Source organism: Schistocerca americana, chromosome 3, assembly GCF_021461395.2.
Source record: "Schistocerca americana isolate TAMUIC-IGC-003095 chromosome 3, iqSchAmer2.1, whole genome shotgun sequence".
In the NCBI taxonomy this organism is placed as follows: Eukaryota; Metazoa; Arthropoda; class Insecta; order Orthoptera; family Acrididae; genus Schistocerca; species Schistocerca americana.
In genome coordinates this window covers 752683956-752705970 of record NC_060121.1, presented here as the reverse complement: position 1 = coordinate 752705970, position 22015 = coordinate 752683956, and the positions used below count along the sequence as shown (strand labels likewise).

The following is a 22015-nucleotide window of genomic DNA, read 5'->3' as shown; positions in this document are numbered from 1 at the left end:
GCTTGAGGGCTTCAGTGACAAGAGCTGAAAATAATATACAAAACTTTAAAAGTCTCTGGTCCGCGATGTGGGTTTTAAATGACAAACACTAATTTCTTTTACTTTTGCCAATGTATTTTGGCATTTTTTTTAGTCCAAGCACAATACTTGCCAATGCAATCCCAGACTGGCCCAAGGACAAAACAAAAATTGTCCAACTGGCATCAACTTACAAAAAAAGACTCTCACGTATCAAAAATGATTTCCAAAGAAATTACATTGATCAATCCTGTGACAATTTTGTACATTAGAAAAATAGAGATCCATTCATCAGTGTAAAATATAATTAGTGTTAACATTAATCATTACTTTTATCTGATTTTGTATGAGTTGAATGCAAAAATACCTGGATGCCTAAATATTTTTGTATAAAAAGCATACTGAATATTTTCATAAATACCCAACAGGATAAAGTAATAGAAATAATGAATTAATACAACAGAAGCACTCCAGTAAAAGTCAAGACTTGCACAAACATCACCAAAAAGTGTTATCGAGTGATTTATTAACAGTGAGACCAGCTTTGATAAGAATCAATTTGCTACACACTTATTTTTAAAACATACTTCTGCTAGTACATACAGCCACTAATATAATTTCCAGACACACACTAACAACCACATTGCTTTGATTGTTGGTGGCAATCATCAAAAATTACCACAACAACCACCTTTGTGTCCTTTGATTCAAAGTGACTAATTTATTGACTATAATTAAAACGAGAACAGCATACCACTCATCTAGACAATTGTAAAAATTTGCTTCAAGCACTAGTCAGATCAACACGCAATCGTTTCCGGATGTGCACTGACTTATGCGTACAGAGTTTTAATTTCTGGTGGCAGCATGGTTGTTGGCGTGATGATTGTTGGTGGCTACCACTTTCTACTAAAAGCTGCAACATGTTAGCTAGTTAATGTGTCTGGAAGTGACAATGTGTGGGTATGTCTAGAACTTTAAGTACATCTGTACGATGATCTATACAATAGTGGTAGCCTGTGTGTGTGTGTGTGTGTGTGTGTGTGTGTGTGTGTGTGGTTTTTTGTTGTTGTTGTTGTTGTAATTATGGCCACAAAATTAGTCACTTTTAGTCCAAAAATACAATCAGCAGATTAACGCCAAATTAGTTGTATAGCCTGTAATAAAAATAAAATTTGTTTACAAGGAGTTGTAGCACACAGGTACCCCATTAGTGTTTTTAAGGATGGATCCAGTTGTTGGCTCTGACCTACCACCTTGCATAAGAGGAATCTGAACACGGTAGCTCATCATGAGAAACTTTTCTCAACCAATTTATTAGTTAGTACTTAGTTCCAAGTAAATTTAATGCTTTGCTGTAGCTAAATAATGGCTTTCGCATTTAGCAGAAATGACAATGCAATGAAACTTATGTGTCTTAACTGATGACAATAAGGACATAAGGTAGCTAAGTATGAAATATATTTCTTACGATTGATGCAGCCTTATGATGAATGTCTTTTCGGATGAAGTTTAAAATGACAATTTTTATTTCTTGACTATTTTATTCACACATTAAACATAAAAAACACTGGATGTCGACAAGTTCTACTTATTTTGATTTTCACTAAACCAGCAATATCTGGCAGCATTCTCTGTGTACTGTTAACTCGAAGATAAGCTTCTACGTTACAACCTGTGCATGAGCTGTGGGTAGATTTGAATCTCTTCACTGCAGATAAACGTGGTTCACACAATTATGCAAGTCTGAACATCAACGTAATAGTAGCTGCAAAACTGAACTGTTAGAAATTTATGACATAGAAAATTTTTATACAAGTTTACAAGACTTATTTTATTATGAAATTTTCCATGCAACTGCCTGTCATACGCTACCTAGGTAGCAAGTGAGTGCGAGCGCTCATGATTGTATAGTTGCCTCCTGAACAGGCCTGGTTCAGAGTATCTCCTTAACAAAATTCAAAACTTCTCAAGTACAAGAACACTTGCTCTTTCTAATGACACAAAAATAAATAAAATAACAGAGAACAATATTTAGCAAAATGACATGAAAAATTCAGAATTTTGATAACAAAAATTGTTGGATGTTAATACATTAGTAAATTCTTGAATACTCAACATCATCTGTAGTTCAATAGAACTTATCACGCAACTAACTTCTCTGCAAACTGTTAAAGGTCACTCAATAACCTTTACTTGTTCAAAATTTATTACCATTACAAAATTGTTGAAAAACTGTCCCAACTGATTGTCCCTTAACTCTGAAGCCGTGTAGCATGAAAATGGTGAATGACCCAAAGTAAGATTTTAGCAGTATGTTGAACATGGGAGAATGTACATCTGATATGAATATCTCCCTTGGATTACTAATAATTTAAATTTTAATCCATCTTCAGGGGGTCCAGTCACTGATCATTTTCAAATTAAGGGCTTTCCAGGTTTTCAAGACAGCTTTGTTCCATGTTACTTTCCTTTAAAAAATTTGAGACTAAAACATTTTTTCAAAATTTTATATTGATAACTTTTAGAATATGCATTATTAATTACAAGTTATTTCTTTAGTAGTATAAATCACAGACACAAATTGCAACATTTTTAAAATATTAAATACTATACATTAATTTACAGGCAATAAAAAATAAAAAATTACAAATTCTGTTTTTACAAATGTATACACATTGTAACTTGCTGATTCAAGAGAACACACTGTAGAAATTTGTCATGATAAAGATGAAAAAGTCATTTCTTTAAATTTTCTATCTCTGTGAAGCTTGACACAACATACGAGGTCTGTACAAAAATTTCTGGAACTTTGTTCACAAAATTTTTCTATGTTTATCTTTTATTTATGGCGCATGGTCTCTTTCAAAATACTCTCCTCCACCGTTGATACACTGCTTCCAACATAGTTTCACTTCCGGAAGCAGTCTTGGGATGCCTCTTGCTGGTTCACGCAAAGTGTTGTCTGCGAATTTTTTTTTATCTCATCTATTGTTGCAAATCAGGTCAGAGTGTATGGAGGATGAGGCAGCACAGTGATTTCATTTTTTGTGCAATAGTCACGCACCAACAGGGATGACGGTGTGGATGCATTATCGTGATGCAAGAGCCATGAATTGACTCACCACATTTCAGGCCACTCTTAACATTTTCTCGCAGTAGTCCCAACACATCCTAACAGTACCTTCGATTAACAGTTTATCCCTGTGACAGGAATTCATGATGGACTAACCCTTCAAAGTCAAAGAAAATTATCAGTGTGGCTTTGACATTTAACCTGAACTGATGAGGTTTTTGCCATTGAGAACCTTTCCTGACCCATTGTGAAGATTGAACCTTGGTCTCAACAACATATCCATAGACCTACGTCTGATCACCAGTTATGATTCTCTTAAGGAACATCTCTTTCTCAATTGTGTGATCTAAAAGCTCTTAACAGATTGCGAGGCGTATATAATTCTGATCTCTCGTGAGCCGTGGGACAAACTTGGAAGCAACATGATGCATTCCAAGATGCTGTGTCAGGATTTCATGACATGATCCAACTGAAATGTTACATTCTTCTACAACCCCTCAGGCAGTCAGTCTTTGATTGGCATGAACAATTTCGTTGACGTTCCTGACATGAACGTCGTTGGTAAATGGTGGAAGGCTTCCTGAATGAGAGTCACCTTCAATTTTTGTCCAGCCATTTTTAAACCATGTGAACCATTCATACCACCAAGTATGACTCAAGCATTCATCACCATAGGCTTCCTGCATCATTTGGTGTGTCTCTGTAAAGGTTTTCTAGAGTTTCATGCAAAATTTAATGCAGGTGCTTTGCTCCTATATTTCTATCATCTCAAAATTCGCAAACTGTGTGACAACGTTCTACTCAATACAGCACTAAATAATAACTAAGAGACATACAACAATGAAATTTCCAGCAGTTACGCATTAAACAGTCATCTGGAGAGATGCCAACTGTATTTTATTCCAACAAACCTTAGGTGTGAAATTACAAATGTTCTAGAATTTTTTTTTTACAGATCTCATATGTGCTCTTTTTGTTTCTAATTCTTTGATTTCAGCTTACTTTCGTTTCTTCAATAATCATTCCTCCTCTTTCACCATCCTTCGCCTTATGTTTCATATTGTCTTTGTACAAAGAATGTGCATTGTGAAAATAGTGTGTAAGCCTTTTGTCTATGATTAAATTGTCAACTCTGTGTTCTGGATTGCGTCACATATGTACCTCTGAGCAATATGGCCATTTTCTGTTTTATTTTCAACTATAATTTCAGAGTTTACAGAAAAGATTTGAGCAACAGAAGTAATTCCATGTGAAATTATTTTAATAATATGCACAAAATCTTGGAATTTTGGGTATGGCTTTTGTGTTGACATTCGCTGGTACCAGCACACCATGCGGCATAGATGCTGCGAGACGACAGACAGAGGCCGACGACAGAGTCACAGGAAACGCGCCACCAACACCCCCTCAGACACCAGTATTTAGGATCGCCGTGACAGACTGGAGGGAGGGTCTGTTTGAGTCTGTCGAACTGATTAAGTTTCAGTGTCATCAGTCACAGCTCAGCAGGAATTGCTGTAGCCATTAGCTCCGCCACTATCTTAGAGACAGGCGGCACATAGCAACTATAATTGTACTTCACCAGCAGTGAGGTTCACGCGGACGATAAAGAAGAGCATGTACCATAACGAATATCTTAAGTAAACTTTCCATTCTTATGAATAAAGTACCTAGTTAATCTACGCATGCAGTCTGTGTTACAGAAAGAGGATAGTGGCCACCAAAGTACATCCTCTCCTTGCTTCCCATGGTACTGCTCTGCAGAGACAATGAGACGAAATAAAATGTTTGAAGATAATTTGATTACATTAATTTAGAATTAAAGGTGATTTTTACTTCTCCTGTAACATTTAATCTCATCTTCAATTTTTCTTTTTCTGTAGACCTTCACAAATTCAAGTTTGACACGGTCTGCCTTTGAACCCGACATTTTTCCATTTGACACCAAAATTTCAAAACATGCTGCCAATCTTCTCTGAGCTACTTCCTGGTTTAATGCAGTTCTTGGATTCAAGCAGGAAATTGCACATGTTAAATTGTATTTGAACGGCGATCTTTCTCGCAACATCTCTGTTATGCCAACAATGCATGTTCACATATTTTCCTTTAGCAACAATATTTCATCTTCAGATACATTTCTAATTTTTTTCAATGTACTTCTTGTGGCAAAGGTCACACTGAACCTTATCAATGTAATGAAATTCTTTATATCCTTTATATCCATTGTTAAAGATGAGTTTTTGTTTTTCAAGACTTCTAGTTTCACACCTCACTGCACACAATTTTCATAAGACTATGTAGCACATCATAAAGAAATGGAGCCATTGGGACATCACTCTGAAAATCGAGTAAAAGTGGTTCCAACAAGTATGCTGTTGGACTGAAGAATGTCAGTTATGGAACTAACAGTTTGTCACTGAAAGCTTCACAAATGACTGATACTTTATGACTGGGAAATAGTTTTCCATTTGTTTATCTCAGTAACGTAATATGTCCAAAAATTTCCACGGCTTTTTCAGCTGCATTGGTGATTTTGTCCCATCTTGTTCCAGAAAATGACATAGGAAAAGACAAAGATCCAGTTATCTCAGTCTATTGTGACCACTGCATAGGTGAATCATGAAATAAATAATAAAGCACACTAAAAATGACAATTTCCCAATTAGTTTTGGATATGTCCATTTTGAAAGTGTCGTAATATGTGGAAACTGCAGATACCAATCTGTATCAGTTGTAGACAATCTAAGGATTCTTCTGATACCTTGTTAAAGTCATTTAAAAGTTTTAAATTCATGTTTGATCCATTTATTGACAACTGCTAATTTTTTTAAGTTTTCCAAACCCAACAACCTTTTTACACCTTCAAGCAAATTATTTGCTATTGTATATTTCAGAAAAACAGTAACATGTTGTTATTAATGATTTATCAAACAATAGAAAATCCAGTATGGAATGTAACAAAATTATGAGAAGGAAAGTTCCTACTCACCATATAATGGAGGCACTGCATTGCAAGCACGTGTGCACGCGCACACACACAGCTGTAGCCTCAGGCAACTGAGAACACACTGTGTGCAGCAGCACCAGTGCTTTATGAGAGCGGCAGTTGGGTAGGGGTAAGGAGGAGGCTGGAGTGGAGAGGGGGAGGGGAAGGGATAGTATGGTGAGGGCAGCAGACAGCGAAGTGCTGCAGGTTAGACTGTGGACAAGGGAGAGGTGGTGTGGGTGGAGGGGGGGGGGGGGGTGAGCAGTGAAAAAGGAGAGAAATAAAAAGACTGGGTATGATAGTGGAGTGACAGCTGTGTAGTGATGGAATGGGAACATGGAAGGGGCTGGATGGGTGAGGACAGTGACTAATGAAGGTTGGTGTCAGGAGGGTTACAGGATCGTAGACTGTATTGCAAGGAAAGTTCGCACCTGTGCAATTCAGAAAAGCTGGTATTGGTGGAAACGATCCATACAGCACAGGGTATGAAACCATCACTGACATGAAGGAAATCATGTTTGGCAGTGTGGCTCTCTTTGTTTCTTGGACACAGTTTGTCAGTGGCCATTCATGGGGCCAGACAGCTTGCATACACAGAATGCAGCACAGTGGTTGCAGCTTAGCTTCTACACCACATGACTGGTTTCACCGGTAGCCCTGCCGTTGATGGGATAGGTGATGTTAGTGACTGGCCTAGAGTAGGTGGTGATGGGAGGATGTATGGCACACGTCTTGCATCTAGGTCTATTACAGGGCTATGAGCCATGAGGTAGGGGATTGGGAACAGGGGCTGTGTAAGGATGGACAAGTACATTGTGTAGGTTCGGTGGACGGCAGATTACCACTGTCGGAGGGGTAGGAAGGATAATGGGCTGGACATTTCTCATGTCAGGGCACAACAACAGGTAATTTAAACCCTGGTGGAGAATGTAATTCGGTTACTCCATGCCTGGGTGGTACTGAATTACGAAGGGAATGATCCTCTGTGGCTGGACGGTGGGACTTTGGGAGGTGGTGAGAGACTGGAAAGATAAGACACGGGCGATTTGTTTTGCTACAAGGTTGGGAGGATAATTACAGTCAGTGTAGAGACCCTTGGTATATTTCAAGAGGGTCTGCTTGTCACTGCAGATGTGAAGACCTAGGGTGGCTGGGCTGTATGGAAGGGACTTCTAGGTACGGAATGGGTGGCAGCTGTTTAAGTATTGCTAGTGGTTAGTAGCTACTAATGTAGCCATCTTTGAGGTGGAGGTCAACATCTAGGAAGGTGGCTTGTTGGGTTGAGTAGGACCAGGTAAAGCAAATGGTGAGTAGTTGTTGAGGTTATGGAGGAATGTGGATAGGGTGTCCTCACCTTCAATCCGTCGATCGATAGCAAAGATTTCATCAGTGACTCTGAACCACATTAAGGGTTTAGGATTCTGGGTTTTTAGGAAGGATGCCTCTAGATGGCCCATGAATATGTTGGGAAAGGATGGTGCCAGGTGGTGCCCATAGCCGTATCCTAGATTTGTTTGAAGGTAATGCCTTCCAAGGAGAAGTAATTATGGGTGAGGATATAGTTAGTCATGGTGACTAGGAAGGAGCTGGTTGGTTTGAAATCCGTTGGGCGTTGGGAAAGGTACTGTTCAACTGTAGTAAGGCCATGGGCGTATGGGATGTTAGTGTACCGGGAGATGGCATCAATAGTGATGAGCGAGGAACTGTGTGGTACAGGGACAGGAACTGTGCAGAGTCGGCGGAGGAAATGTTTGGTATCTTTTATATAGGAGGGTGGGTTCCGGGTAATAGGTTGAAGGTGTTGGGCTACGAGAGCAGAGATTCTCTCAGTGGGGGCACAGTAACTGGCCACAATGGGGCGTCCTGGGTGATTAGGTTTACGGACTTTAGGAACCATGTAGAAGGTAGGAGGGCTGGGAGTGGTAGGGGTGAGCAGAGAGGGAGAGGTTCTGGGATAGGCCTAAGGATTTGAGTAGTGACTGGAGATCCTGCTGAATTATTGTAATGGGGTCACTGTGGCAAGGTTTGTAGGTGGAAGTATCAGACAGCTATCGAAGTCCTTTCACAAGGTAATCCTTGCTGTTCAAAACAACAATGGTGGAGCCTTTGTCCGCAGGCAGGATTATAATATCAGGATCAGTTTTTAGATGGTGGACTGCAGTTCTTTCTGCCAATGCACGGCTAGTTTACATGTTGAGGGATTTGAGGGCTGATGGTCAGGCAAGGTTTGAGGTTAAGAAATTCTGGATAGTTAACATGGGGTGGTTTGGGGGCAGTGGGGGTGGATCATAGTTGGATGGAGGAGTGAACTGAGTTAGGCAATGTTTAATATTGGTCTTTAGTTGAGTTGGGTTGGTGGTGACCAGCAGAAGGAGAGACGGTCTTTATCAAGTCATATGCCTGTCTATTGTTGACATACACCTCAACGGCCGAAAGCTATAATTGTGAGAGTCTTTTTGTTGTGCCTATCTGCGATTCAGCGTCTCCACTAGATGGTGAGGAGCACCTTTCCTTGTCATATATTCCATCTTGGATTTTCCAGTCTTTGATTTTTGCCTGACGGCTTTCATTCGATCCTAACCCAGTGCTGTTTTACTTTGTTACTATTTTTTTTGCATCACTATACTCAATGTCTGTTCTTATGTCTCTTCTTTCCTGTGTTTCTCTTGTCACCTTGCAAACTGCACTGCACACTCTACTTATGAGCAGCATCAGCTGTCTCAGCCGTGCACAACAGACAGCTATAAGACCACACTGATTGATGGTGCAACATCTTATGCCCCACAGTACTCCCGCCGATATAATTAATCCTCTACTTTCAAATGGGTAGATCACATAACTAATGAGGAAGTACTGAATAGGATTGGGGAGAAGAGAAGTTTGTGGCACAACTTGACCAGAAGAAGGGATTCGTTGGTAGGACATGTTCTGAGGCATCAAGGGATCACCAATTTAGTATTGGAGGGCAGCGTGGAGGGTAAAAATCGTAGAGGGAGACCAAGAGATGAATACACTAAGCAGATTCAGAAGGATGTTGGTTGCAGTAGGTACTGGGAGATGAAGAAGCTGGCACAGGATAGAGTAGCATGGAGAGCTGCATCAAACCAGTCTCAGGACTGAAGACCACAACAACAACAACAACAACACTTTCAAATTGATCACTGTCCCTGCGTCATTTCCTGCATGTTAACTCCCGCACCATTTCGGTGCCACACGATCTTTTGCCTCATCCTATGACCCCCCCCTCTCCCCCCCCCCCCCCCCCAACCACTTTCTCCATTCTATCCCAGTTCGCAACCACTAATTCCACCATCCAGTCACATCTGCTGTCCTCCTCCTTTACATTTATCCATCCTCAGAAATGCTACCCACAGTAATATATTTTTTATTAGTTATTCCTTACTTTGATCCTTGTGAATTATCACCAATTTCAGTGAGTTTTCACCTTTCATTATCACTGACTCCCTCAGATTTCAACTTGTTTCCCCCTTTTGCATCCATTTAATCCTTTTCGTGAATTTTCACATGTATCTGGGTGTATCTTTGTGTAATTTTTTGGACATAATTCTACATTATTTACATAATTTTTTGCGTTTTTCCACCACCATGGATCCTTATCCCTAGCCAGATCCCAGTCTCGCATACTGTTCCTGCATTGTTTCTTGGCTCATGGAATCCCCCTAATGGCCTTACCATCAAATTACCCATCTCCAGCTGCCACCCCCCCTTCCACAATGATCTCAAGCTGTTCCGATACTGCCAATCCTTAGCCCTCACAAACATAGTGCTGTAAAACAATATCAACCAAGCCCAAATCTCTTCTTTGCAATATCTTCTCTCCATCCACAAAATTCTCCTGCTATGCAATCTGAAATTCCTGGAACCCATAACACACATTGAAACTCTTGCCCTGCAGGAACTTGAGCAACATCAACAACACTACCTCAAAACGCTCTTCATCCTGCTCACTTCCTACTCATGCATGGAGAACACTGTCTACCACCTCTTCAACAATCTCCAAACCTCCCCACAACCCCTCATAGCTGACAAACCCTGTCTCGCAGAACTACTACACTTATGCTACCCTTCAAAACTCCCTCCCACCATCACACAGAATCCAGAACCTAAACAGACCTGCGACAGTCATGAACCTTTCCTCCAGGAGCCTTATCCCCACAGAAATATCAGTCATTTCCAAAAGCCTCCTCACCTTTTGCCACACCCCGAAATTCAATGCTACAGGACTTGTTAAAGACCTTCTCTTCTTCTCCCGGTCCCTACACTGGAGATGCTACCAATCAGACTCAACCAAAGACCAATACTGAACATTGCCTAACTCAGTTCACTCCTCCATTCAACCATGATCCACCCCCACTGCCCCCAAACCACCCCATTAGCAGAGGTTGACAATACTGCTTCAGTTGTAAATTACTTTATTTTCACATGACCGGTTTCAGACTGTTGTAAGCCCATCCTCAGGTGTCATGCTGGAAATAACAAAAGACTGGAGATAATTTTCACACACAACACACATAGAAAACAAAAAAAACAATTTTTTCCTAAAAAGTTTAAAAAACTTTTAAAAAACATTTCAAAACTGCCGATCAGGCTAGGTGCTTTGAAACATGTGTCAATGCGCAAGTGGCATCAGACAGTACTACAGACGACTGCCTGGGTAGGGAATATATGCAAATGATGATATGACACTTTCGCTGTGCTGTGGTTCCCGAGCACCGTGTGTACCAGGCATGGTGTGCTGCCTGTGAGCACAGAACAGGGAGTAGCGGATGCTAACGAGGAGGCAAATTGGTAAACCAGAGTGGTAAAAGTGCTGCCATCTACCGACGGAGAGAAGAACGTTGGGCCACTAGCGCGGCAATTCACAATTTGAATTTAGTGGTTTACCCCACGTTCTTCTCTCCATCAATAGATGGCAGCACTTTTGCCACTCTGGTTTACCAATTTGCCTCCTCGTTCGCATCCGCTACTCCCTGTTCTGCACTCAAAGGCAGCACACTGCACCTAGTATATGCGGCGCTTGGGGACCACAGCACACTGTTAAGTGTCATGATATTATTTGTATTTATTTCCTACCCAGGCAGTTGTCCGCAGTACTGCCTGGTGCCACTTGGGCATTGGCATAGGTTACACAGCACCTAGCCCAACCAATGGTTTCTAAATGTTTTTTAAAAGTTTTTAAAACTTTTTAGAAAAAAAAGTTTTTTAGTTTTTTGTGTGTGTTGCAGCACGTGAAAATTATTCCAGTATGACACCTGAGGATGGGCTTATAACAGTCCAAAACCGGTCATGTGAAAATAAAGTAATTTACAACAGAAGCGGTATTTTCAACCTCTGCTATAATGCTCAGTTGCAGATGTTCTTCCAATAGGATTGTTTGCACCCCCTGTTAATTTTTCAGAATTTCTTAACCTCGAACATTCCCTCACCATTATTCCCCAAATCCCTCAACGGGCAAACTAACTTTACATCTGCAGAAAGAGCCACAGTCCACCATCTAAAAACTTATCCTGACCTTATAATCAATCTTACCTGCAGACAAAGGCTCCAGCACTGTCGTTTTGAAACATGAGGATTACATGGTGGAAGGATGCCGCCACCTGTCAGACATTCCCACCTACAAACCTTGCCACAGTTACACCATTCCAGTAATCCAGCATTATCTCCAATCACAACTCAAATTGTTAGGTACATCCCAGAACCTCTCTTAAGTCCATCTCTCTGTTCACCACTACCAACAACACGCACTCCTACCTTTTACATTGCTTCCTAAAGTCCATAAACGTAATCTCCCAGAATGCCCCCTTGTGGCCGATTACTGTGCCCACACCAAGGGAATCTCTCCTCTTGTAGACCAACGTCTTCAACCTATTACCCAGAACCTACCCTCCAATATAAAAGATACCAACCATTTCCTCCACCGACTCTGCACAGTTCCTGGCTCTTTACCACACAGTGCCCTGCTTGTTACTACTGATGCCACCTCCCTGTACACTAACATCCCTAATGCACATTAGAGATGGGCAAAACTGTTCTTTTCAGAGATCGGATCAGAATTGTTCACTCCCTGAAATGAATTAGCTCTTTTTCATGACTCACCACTCATTTACAATAGAAAATAAATGGAAGGCACATTGCCCTTTGAACTTGGTTTATTCCAGTACTATACCTGTATTTTGATCTTATTTGATCCTATTTTGAAGTAACACAGATAATGAGTAAGAATTTTGTATTGTTTATTGAAATTTCCACGATATGACAAAGTTTTTGATTATTGATTTATTTTGCACTATCGTGGTTTTTTGGGTGATCGGAAAATGTTGTAACTTGAGATTTACATTAACAATATATTTGGCTACAATGTATTAAAATTTCATTAACCTCATACAAATACATCGCAAGCCATATATTTTTAAAATGAACGTTTCCTTCCGAAGACGCCTAAAATCGCAAAATCCGTACCAGAATAAGAAAAAAACTATAAATTTGACTGTAAAACGAAAGTGCTGCATATAGCCTTACGCAGAATAAAACAAGGAAAATATTGGTGTATCACATTTTGCGATACGTTTATCGGTTCGCTCGTAATTAAAGCGTAAATTCGAGTGTCCATAATAAAAATCCTATAGTAAGAGGAGTCGTCAGGAACCTAATCTAATCAGTTTAAACAAATAAAAATAAAATAAAAACAAATGATGTATACATAACATAATAATGTAATATACGTAGCGGTATTACTACGAAGAACAATATCCAGTAGAGACGAACTCCGATGCCGAGCCGCTGAGTCGAGCAGGTCGAGCCGCGAACTGTATTACTGCGTCAGCCGAGACCGTAGAGACCAGAGTGACACCTGAGTCGCTTTGCTCAACGCTCTGGCTAGAGTCGAGACGGTCGGGTGAGCGTTGAGCGGGCGAGTTCCGAGGGTGGGGGGAGCGGTGAACTCACCCGCTCTGAGACAAATCGTCTGTTCTCTTGCGAGTAGGTTGTTGCAAGTAGTTCCTATGTTATCCGCTAGGTGGCTCTCTGTCCTGTTGCTCGCATCAACTGCCCAGAGGGCAGGACGTGCGACTGAAACGATCGCCGACAGAGTGCGATGCGAAGTCAAGCTGCGCCAGACACTGCGCGCGGCAGACGACGCACGGAGACGGCACGGCATATGTGAAACACTAAATCCAATGGGGCACTGCACAACGGAGGCAGCCAAGGTAGAAGCAGGGCAGAGGCCGGCGCTGGCTGTGTTGTGTGGCGTGCACTGTGCTGTGACCAGCAGAGGCGCCGCTGATATGCTCCGTCTCTCTCTCTCTCTCTCTCTCTCTCTCTCTCTGCCGTGGGAAACGTTTGGAGCTACCGTTCTTTTTTTCTGAATCACTGATTGTTCACTCCTTTGAAAGATTCAACTCTATGAATTAGTTCAAGAGTACATCCCCCATCTCTAATGCACATACCCTTATCGCTATTGAACACTACCTTTCCCAACGCCCAATGGATGCCAAATCAACCACCTCCTTCCTAGTCGCCATGACCAACTATATCCTCATCCACAATTACTTCTCCTTGGAAGACATTACCTACAAAAAAATCTGGGGTACAGCTATGGGCACCTGCATGGCACTATCCTATACCAACGTATTCATGGACCATCTAAAGGAATCCTTCCTCAAAACCCAGACACCTAAACCCCTCACCTGGTTCAGATTCATTGATGACATCTTTGCTATGTGGATCAAAGGTGAGGACAGGTTTTGAGACTAATTTTCACTGTGGAAACTATTATAAGCATCTCACATTGAAGTCTGTGCTAAATTTTGAGCTTCTGTAAAAGATCATCAATCTTGGAGATTTTATGTCCATTTAAATTTGTCATGCTTTTTTTTGTTGCTTCTGCAACACTGTTCTGAAGTGTTTGGTATACCAAGGAGGATCAGCTTCATCGTTTGTTAATATATTTCGTATAAATCTCTTAATTGCTGCCGACACTGTTTCTTTGACTTCAAGCCATAGCTGGTCTACACTTACATTGTTAATTTGGAATGAGTAGAAGGCGTCAAGTGAATTTTTATCTGCTTTTTTTTGAATAGGTGTATGTTTCATTTATTTTTGGAGGATCTGGTGGTTACAATATTCAGTCTCGCTATGACGACCCTGTGTTCGCTAATTCCTGTACCTGTTTTAATGCTTGTTATTAGCTCTGGGTTATTTGTTTCAAAACGTCAATTGTGTTTTTACAACCATTTACTATTCGTGTGGGCTCAAGCACTAACTGCTCGAAATAATTTTCAGAGGATTCATTTAGCACAATTTCGGATGATGTTATATGCGTACCTCTGGATTTAAACATGTGTTTTCTTGTCAAGAATGACTTCTGCCCTTACTCTCAGGAACTATCTACTTCAATTTCACGACAAGGTGAACTACTCCTAACAGCAACAAACACGCCACCGCCAACTGTGTTTAGCCTAACTTTTCGGAATATCATTAGGTTCTTCACAGAAATTTCGGGTTAACTTATCTCCCGCTTTAGCCAGCTTTCAGTGCCTATAATGATTTAAGCATCAGTGTTTTCTATTAGCTCTGGTACTTTTGCAACACAGCTATGACAGTTTGCAATTGTTATACCGATTGGATCACCAACGAGTACTATATGTATAATATGTAGATTCCCCTTTGAATATTCAAATGCTATTTGAAATATCACAGAGGGTATGGTACCAAAAAAATTGAAAAAAATTGAAGTTTTCAAATACAAATGAAGGTTTTTCCCAGTTTTTTTTCCTGATTTTGAAAATTCCTTGCTTTTTCTAGGTTTTTCAACATTTCAATGTTCACTGGACACCTTGATCTTAAATATAGTCGAAACAATCAAAACTGTCAAAGCTCTTGCAGCCTCCAATGGAAAGCCGTGTAAAATCAGAATTGTTTTGTATCCCGAGCTTAATGTTTGCATAGTTCAGCTTTATTCTATAAGGAACACCCTCGAAAATTCCATTCAGACTGGAGATAGATAGTTGTGGGGAATGAACCTATAGTCACCTGTTGTAAAACTTAGTACAAACTTTTGACTGGCATGCTGGAGTACTGTTGTGAAGACAAATGGCAGTAACCATACCTATAATGTGAGACAGACATTATTTTCTGTATATTTTCACAGTGACAGTCCACTCGAGTTTTAGAGGCCGCAGTTACCTCTCAAATTACAAAATATTTGAACAGGGAGGAGCCATATGTACAGTCTGCTCCAAGTACAGGATACATCAACGAAAAGAGCTGATCCGCCGCTATCCCCAAGAAAAAATGTATCAAAAACTTATCATCAGCATTGTTCTTACAGTGCAACATTTATCAATCCTATGTGAGAAATAACTAGAACAAAAATGGCAGGAGGCATCAGGCTTTTGGGTGTAACAAGTGTAAATTCTAGCAAAGCTTGGAAGTTTATTGCGATTTATCAACCTTCCACCTGTAACTGGAAAACATACTTGGCATTATTTGTACTTGCATTGGTATTACCTTCCTACATTTCCTTTTTTAGGAACAATAATTTAAAATTACAATGAGACAGAGAGGCAGTCCAGTATGTCATTTTGGAAGGCAGAGTTCCAGTACTGCTGATACATTTAAAAATGGGAAAAAAAATTGTTAGGCTTCTGAATTACCATTTCTTTCTTTGAGGAGAAAAGAGAGAGATGATGTGAAAGTACAGAACAGAGAGAGAGGCCACAGGTTCCAGCATAAGTTTCCAACTGTTGTCAGGATGAGGGAAACTAAGACAATGAGTGAGAAGTGTGAGACAGAATGAGGACCTCCTGTTATCTCTAACACTTTACTGCTCCATCTTTATTTCCCATGGTTCACATCATGCATACATTACAAACCACTGTGACGTGAATGACAAAGGGTATTTATCATTATACAAGTTTTAGGGTTTCTTCCCATTCTACTTTGAAATGGAGCATGGAAAAAATTACCATTTAAATGCATCTGTGTGCTCTGTAATTACTGTAATCTTGTCTTTGCAACTCCTATAGGAGCAATACTGAAGGGTCTGCAACATATTTTAAATTCAATACTGGTTCTTGAAACTTTGTAAGTACACTTTTGTCAGATAGTTGGCATATATCTTCATGTGCATGCCAACCCACATTTTTCCGCATTTCCATTACACTGTCCTGAGAGTCAAACAAACTTGTTACCTTTTGCGTTGCCCTTCTCTTCACACATTCAATATTCCCTGTTAGTTCAGTTTCTGTGAGTCAAACACACTTGAGCAACATTCCAAAATGAGGTGTACAAGTGTTCTGTAAGCAGACTTCTTTTTAGAAAAACTGCATGTTCCCCATATTCTAACAATGAACTGAAGTCTGCAACCTAATTCACCTGAGACTGAACCTATGTGATGATTTAATTTTGTTTTGTCACGAATTACTGAAGCCAATTATTTCTATTACTGACTAATTGCAACTGCAAGTTGATATTGTATTTAGAGGTACTAGTTTTCTGCTTCTTTTGTAATGTGCAAACCTAAAACAAAAATAATACAAGCTTTTCAAAGCTTCATAAAACAGATCTGTTTGCAACAACAGTAACAACAGCAGCAGCAGTTACAGCTCCACCATAAAATGTGAAGTGCATCAAAATACAGATTTCATCAAAACTTCATTACACACTTGATATATTTGAAGAGATGATTGACACACACTCCCAAAAATTGCTGGGATGGTGTGAATGACTGCATGGCCTCAAAAACTCTTGTTTGGGTTATATTTCTGACCCCCTCTCCCTTCCTGCAGTAATTAAGTACTAGTGTAAAGCTACTTACTGAGCAGAGATATAATGAATGTTGGAACTGTACTGTTATAGACACTCCATGCAATATTTATGCTTTGCCTTTAGTCTATGGTTAACCCCTGATATATGCATATCAGATTGGTTTTGTTTTGGATGGAGATATGTTTGAGTCGAGGTCAGTCCGAGTTGTGCATTTAAGTATGGAAAAAGAGTTGTAACAAGTAAACTGAAGATTATGCCAATGTTCTCCATGGAATTATTTGGACACAAAAACTGAAAGGCCAATAAATGTCTTCTTCACACCACTGCCAGTGAGACTAAATTTCAATTCTACATCTTCCAGTTTCACTGTTGCCATAAAAGTTACAGATCGATGGCACAGGCACGATAGGGAGATGCCAGTTTAGCAGATACACCTGCAGTAAACTATCAATTTATTTCTCTATGCTGCTACAAGGATGACAACTTCCATATTGGGCCACACACTGCACTGGGTAATCTGTTTTTCATTTCAAAAATATAAGAAAACACTCTTTATTTAGGGATTTGAAATAGGCTTAATTATTATAAGAATACTGTAGGTACGACATTTTACGAGAATAGCTTTAGCGAAATGGAATCTCGCTGTCTAGTTCCCCTTTCTGATTCTTAATGTACCCATGCCTTGAAAAAAATTTAATGGAAACCATACAGTTTATGTTATTCACCATAACAACATAGACTGAAACAGAAAAAAAGGCACCTCCAATACCTATTCATCCCAGGGAAAACAGCAATTCATATTCATTGGTCTGCTTTAAATAGTTAAGACTATAAAATGGCTAGACCCATTCTGAAAGCATGCTTGTATATTTGGCTAACTTAGACACACATTTTAAAATATCTATGACAGTTCTAGTGGACATCTTGAATGTTACAAGGAGGAGACTAGTAGTTCTATAGCTTCTGAATACATGTGTCTTTGCTCACAAAGTGGAACAATTGTAACACTTCTACAGTGATGGGAAAATTAAATTAATATTTAACAAACTACTTTGCAAGTTTACTCTGGGTTTAGCTAGTCATCAGTTCTCCCAAAAATCATCATTGGGAGTGAAACACACTGTATTAGCATGTATGTATCATCTGCCAGTTTAATATGGTGATAAGTATTTAATCTACAAGATCTGGGAATGAAGTGAGTAATCCGATTGTCAGAAGATAGATGTCTCCTTAAGTGTGCACTGATTTCTCATTTGGAAGATATGGACATGCATTCAAAGTTTCAAATACATTCCAGGATAATATAACTGCCAGACACTGAGGACACGTACTTTCTTGAATTTGTTCTCTTGTCCTTGTGAACAGATGAGGGATGCCGTCTTTCCCCATTTCTTTTTCTCCCTCCTCCCCCCCCCCCCTCTCCTTTTTCTGGACTGATACACAAAAGATTTTTCAAAAAGCAAACAAAGATGCTAAATCTGTAGTGTATGTAATGTGTAACTTAACAGCATTAGAGCCTTTTTTTCCATCAAGAATCCGACTTTTCAATCAGGTCCATCTCAATTATGCCACCTTTTGTAGAGTCTCCCCAATGATTGGTATCAAATAGTCAAGTACTCACAGTCCAGCATTGGGATTCTTCTGTCTCCCATGTGTTACAAGTGCGTCTACTATTTATTCTTATATTTACAGCTATATCCTTAATAGGTCCAACATTTAAAAAAATTTCTAGAGAATTTTATTTATGAACCTGTGTGCCTTTTAATTCCATCATTCACTGAAATTAACATTGTAGACCAAATAATTTAATTTGCTTGTCAGCTCTATTAGATACATATTTGAGCAGTTCTTTAGTTCTTACTGTCTCTCCCCTTTGAAATGGGATTGATCTCATTTAATGGGAACAATCCCCTTCTAAAGGGGCAGCCAATAAGAAGACTTCGATATTTCTAACGTAACTGTGTTAGTTATCCTCCAACAAACTTATGAAATGTCAAATAGAAGGAATTTTTGTTCATTTTATTTCCCCATTATTTGCAGAAGCTCTTTCCATCAATGGCACTTATATTATAGCATAAAATGAAAAACATACAGTGCGTAGTTTGGGATCTTTTTTTAATACCTGAGGTAATCCCAAAGCCAACAAGCTGGACCCAAGGCAATTTCCTGCTGAGGCGTGTGATATAACCACTCAATGGGCCTTTCTGTTGGTAGGAACACATCATTATCTGCTGAAAGTGCAAAATCTACACTTATACGTGGATAAGAAGGACTAGCTGCTGCATGATGTGTTCGAGATCGCACAGCATTGCGGTAAGTGCGTATGTCTTCAAGATCCACTGTTGATACTACTACTTCCTGTGTGGAAAGAAAGTCGTAGATAATTAGAAAACAAACTTATAATATGGCATTTGTATTCTGAATACTACCAGAATAATAATAATAATAATAATAATAATAATAATAATAATAATAAATCTGTAATTATTGACACTTGTTCAATTACCCGAAAGTTCCTAAATGCAATGTAACATATACCGTACAGTTAAAAGAAAGTCACGCTTGATCAAGGTCCGCGTCACTTTCCATTTTTGACCAGACATAACGTCTGAGAAAAGATAGAAATAATAATAATAATAATAATAATAATGGGTGATTTAGCAACTTGTGAATAATACATATTTTATTAAATTAATAGATATTACCTATAATAATAAAACAATTACTGGTAAACAATAACAATATGGCTGATGAACAAAATAATACTTCAGAACAATTCATAAATTTGTTCAAAAAGTTGATACTATGAAAATTGTGGTATGTACTACTGAGCCGAAGATTAGCTACTAAGCTGTGCACAACTTCCATACTCATGGACCTAAATCCTTTAAAAAAAAAAAAAAAATGTAGTGTGAAATCTTATGGAACTTAACTGCTAAGGTCATCAGTACCTAAGCTTACACACTACTTAACCTAAATTATCTTAAGGACAAACACACACACCCATGCCTGAGGGAGGACTCTAACCTCCGCTGGGACCAGCCGCACAGTCCATGACTGAAGCGCCTTAGACCGCACGGCTAATCCTGCGCGGCGACCTACATCCTTAGATTCTGACATTTTGCACTGGGATGATAACTCATTCTCCAGATAGAAGACCTTAGACACACCCCAAATTTTAAAAGGAACTTTAACTCATATTCAAATAAAACAATTTTCTCAATTATCAACACCAAGCACATAACATGTGTGAATGCCATAGAGAAACAGTCAGGTGCTCACTCATTTGCACAGACGCCTGGAGCCAAAAGGAAATTCAAAAAGGAAATGGAAACTGACTGGGGATAGGGAAACGCTGGAAAGGGGAGGATGTAGGACACTAGCAGGGGACAGGGGAGGGGGAGAGGAGATGGCATAGGAAGGCATTATACACAATTATTTTATAAAAACATTTTGAAAACTAATTAGTATGAACTCATGTAAAGTAACCTCGGTTATCAATTTATTACACCAAAGCTACTAAAATAGTACATAATGAACACTGATGACACAGCATGGATAATACTTACCACTTCAGACAAACTAAACTGCTGGCTTCGATTCAAGATACCACCATTCAGAGCTATACAGGAGCATCCATTGAAATACATTCTCTGGCCATCACAGCCACGAAGATTGCTGAATAGGTAACAACCCCCTGCCTGCAATTTTTAAGTCAAATAATGCTGTGAAACTGGAAAAGTAAAACAAGTGCTGGTTATATGAGTTGATGCAATCAACCCTAACTCAGTGAGTCTTAAAGTTTCCACAAAATTCTAAATACTGTTATTGGCTGAAGTCGAGCAACCATGCATTAACTTAATTAGAAAATGTGTGTATTGTCACCTCGTCTGCATAAAATTGTTGTCAAATTGACCATGGTTTTGACAGCACTAAGGCAGTCTTCATCAGAATAAAGATTACAAAGGATTACATGTAATCACACCATGGGTGAGAAACATCTGAGCAAAAATGCTCATCAAATTGAAATTATTACAAGAATAAAAATTAAACTGTAAAAATATAACACGTTTGTCAACTGGAATAAAATGTTCCATCGAAATACAACGGCAGTTGCGAGGTCGCTTAGGGCTAAGAACTGCATCAAACTGCTGCTACCGTCACACTAGTGTATTTCAATCGAACATTTTATTCCAATTGACAAACATGTTATATTTTTACAGTTTAATTTTTATTCTTGTGATAATTTCAATTTGACAAGAGCATTTTTGCTCAGATGTTTTTCACCTATGGTGTGATTACATGTAATCCTATGTAACTTTTATTCTGATGAAGACCGCCTTAGTGCTGTCAAAACCATAGTCAATTTGACAATTTTATACAGCCAAGGTAGCTATACACACATTTTGTAATTAAGTTTCCATGAACTTATTTTGTTGTTAAAAGGAATGAAGAAAGAAGAGACAGAGGTAATCATTCTACTTACCTTAATCTCATTAATAGATTGAGCATTAGTTTAAATGGACAAGTTGAGGAGGACAATGCATCATTGTTCCATTTAAGTAACCATCTTGTTTTTCAATCAAAGTGATTTGGGGATACCAAATAAACACTTAGTTGGGCAAATTAAAATATAAAACTGCTCAAGTAATATATTGCCTTAGTTACTGTGATACCTCATCAGTTATTAGTCCTTAATTTATACCCTGACAAATTTAAATGAAATAGACACTAGAAGAAAAACTAGTTATTGAGTTGTTTAGTTAGAAGAGCAGAAGCTTGTTTTTTCACACTTGGTGAGCCAGAAATTCATTTACAGCCATCTTGGGTGTAATTATTGAGGTTGTCCTTGACTCAAAATTTGGTTTGAACACTGCAGTGGTTTGCTGTGCATGACTCAGACAGAGGTGATGTGCATGCCTTTGCTTCCAAACCATGGAGTGACTTGGCATCTTTCACAATAACAAATCATCATCACAGATAAAAGAAGTGAAATGGGATAGAAAAAAATCCTATGACCAACTAAGTATTGAACACCAGACCTTCAGATTTGTAGCTGCACATTCACCCACTAAGTCACACAAGAATTAATCAAAAGCTCCTGATTAGTGTCACAGAAAATTACATCAATTATGATAGTTGGCATT

The 22015-nt window shown here is 39.1% G+C and overlaps 1 protein-coding gene across 1 annotated transcript in view; it reads right to left on the bottom strand.

The window, feature by feature from the left end:
* The window catches only part of LOC124606531 (glutamine-dependent NAD(+) synthetase), a 206455-nt gene that overhangs the window by 116895 nt on the left and 67545 nt on the right, over nucleotides 1-22015 (bottom strand). Inside the window, exons 7-8 of the mRNA XM_047138516.1 lie at nucleotides 20438-20569; nucleotides 18991-19226 (exon numbers count right to left, since the gene is read on the bottom strand). Of these exons, the coding sequence (XP_046994472.1) occupies nucleotides 18991-19226; nucleotides 20438-20569 (368 nt within the window). The remainder of the gene's footprint in view (nucleotides 1-18990; nucleotides 19227-20437; nucleotides 20570-22015) is intronic.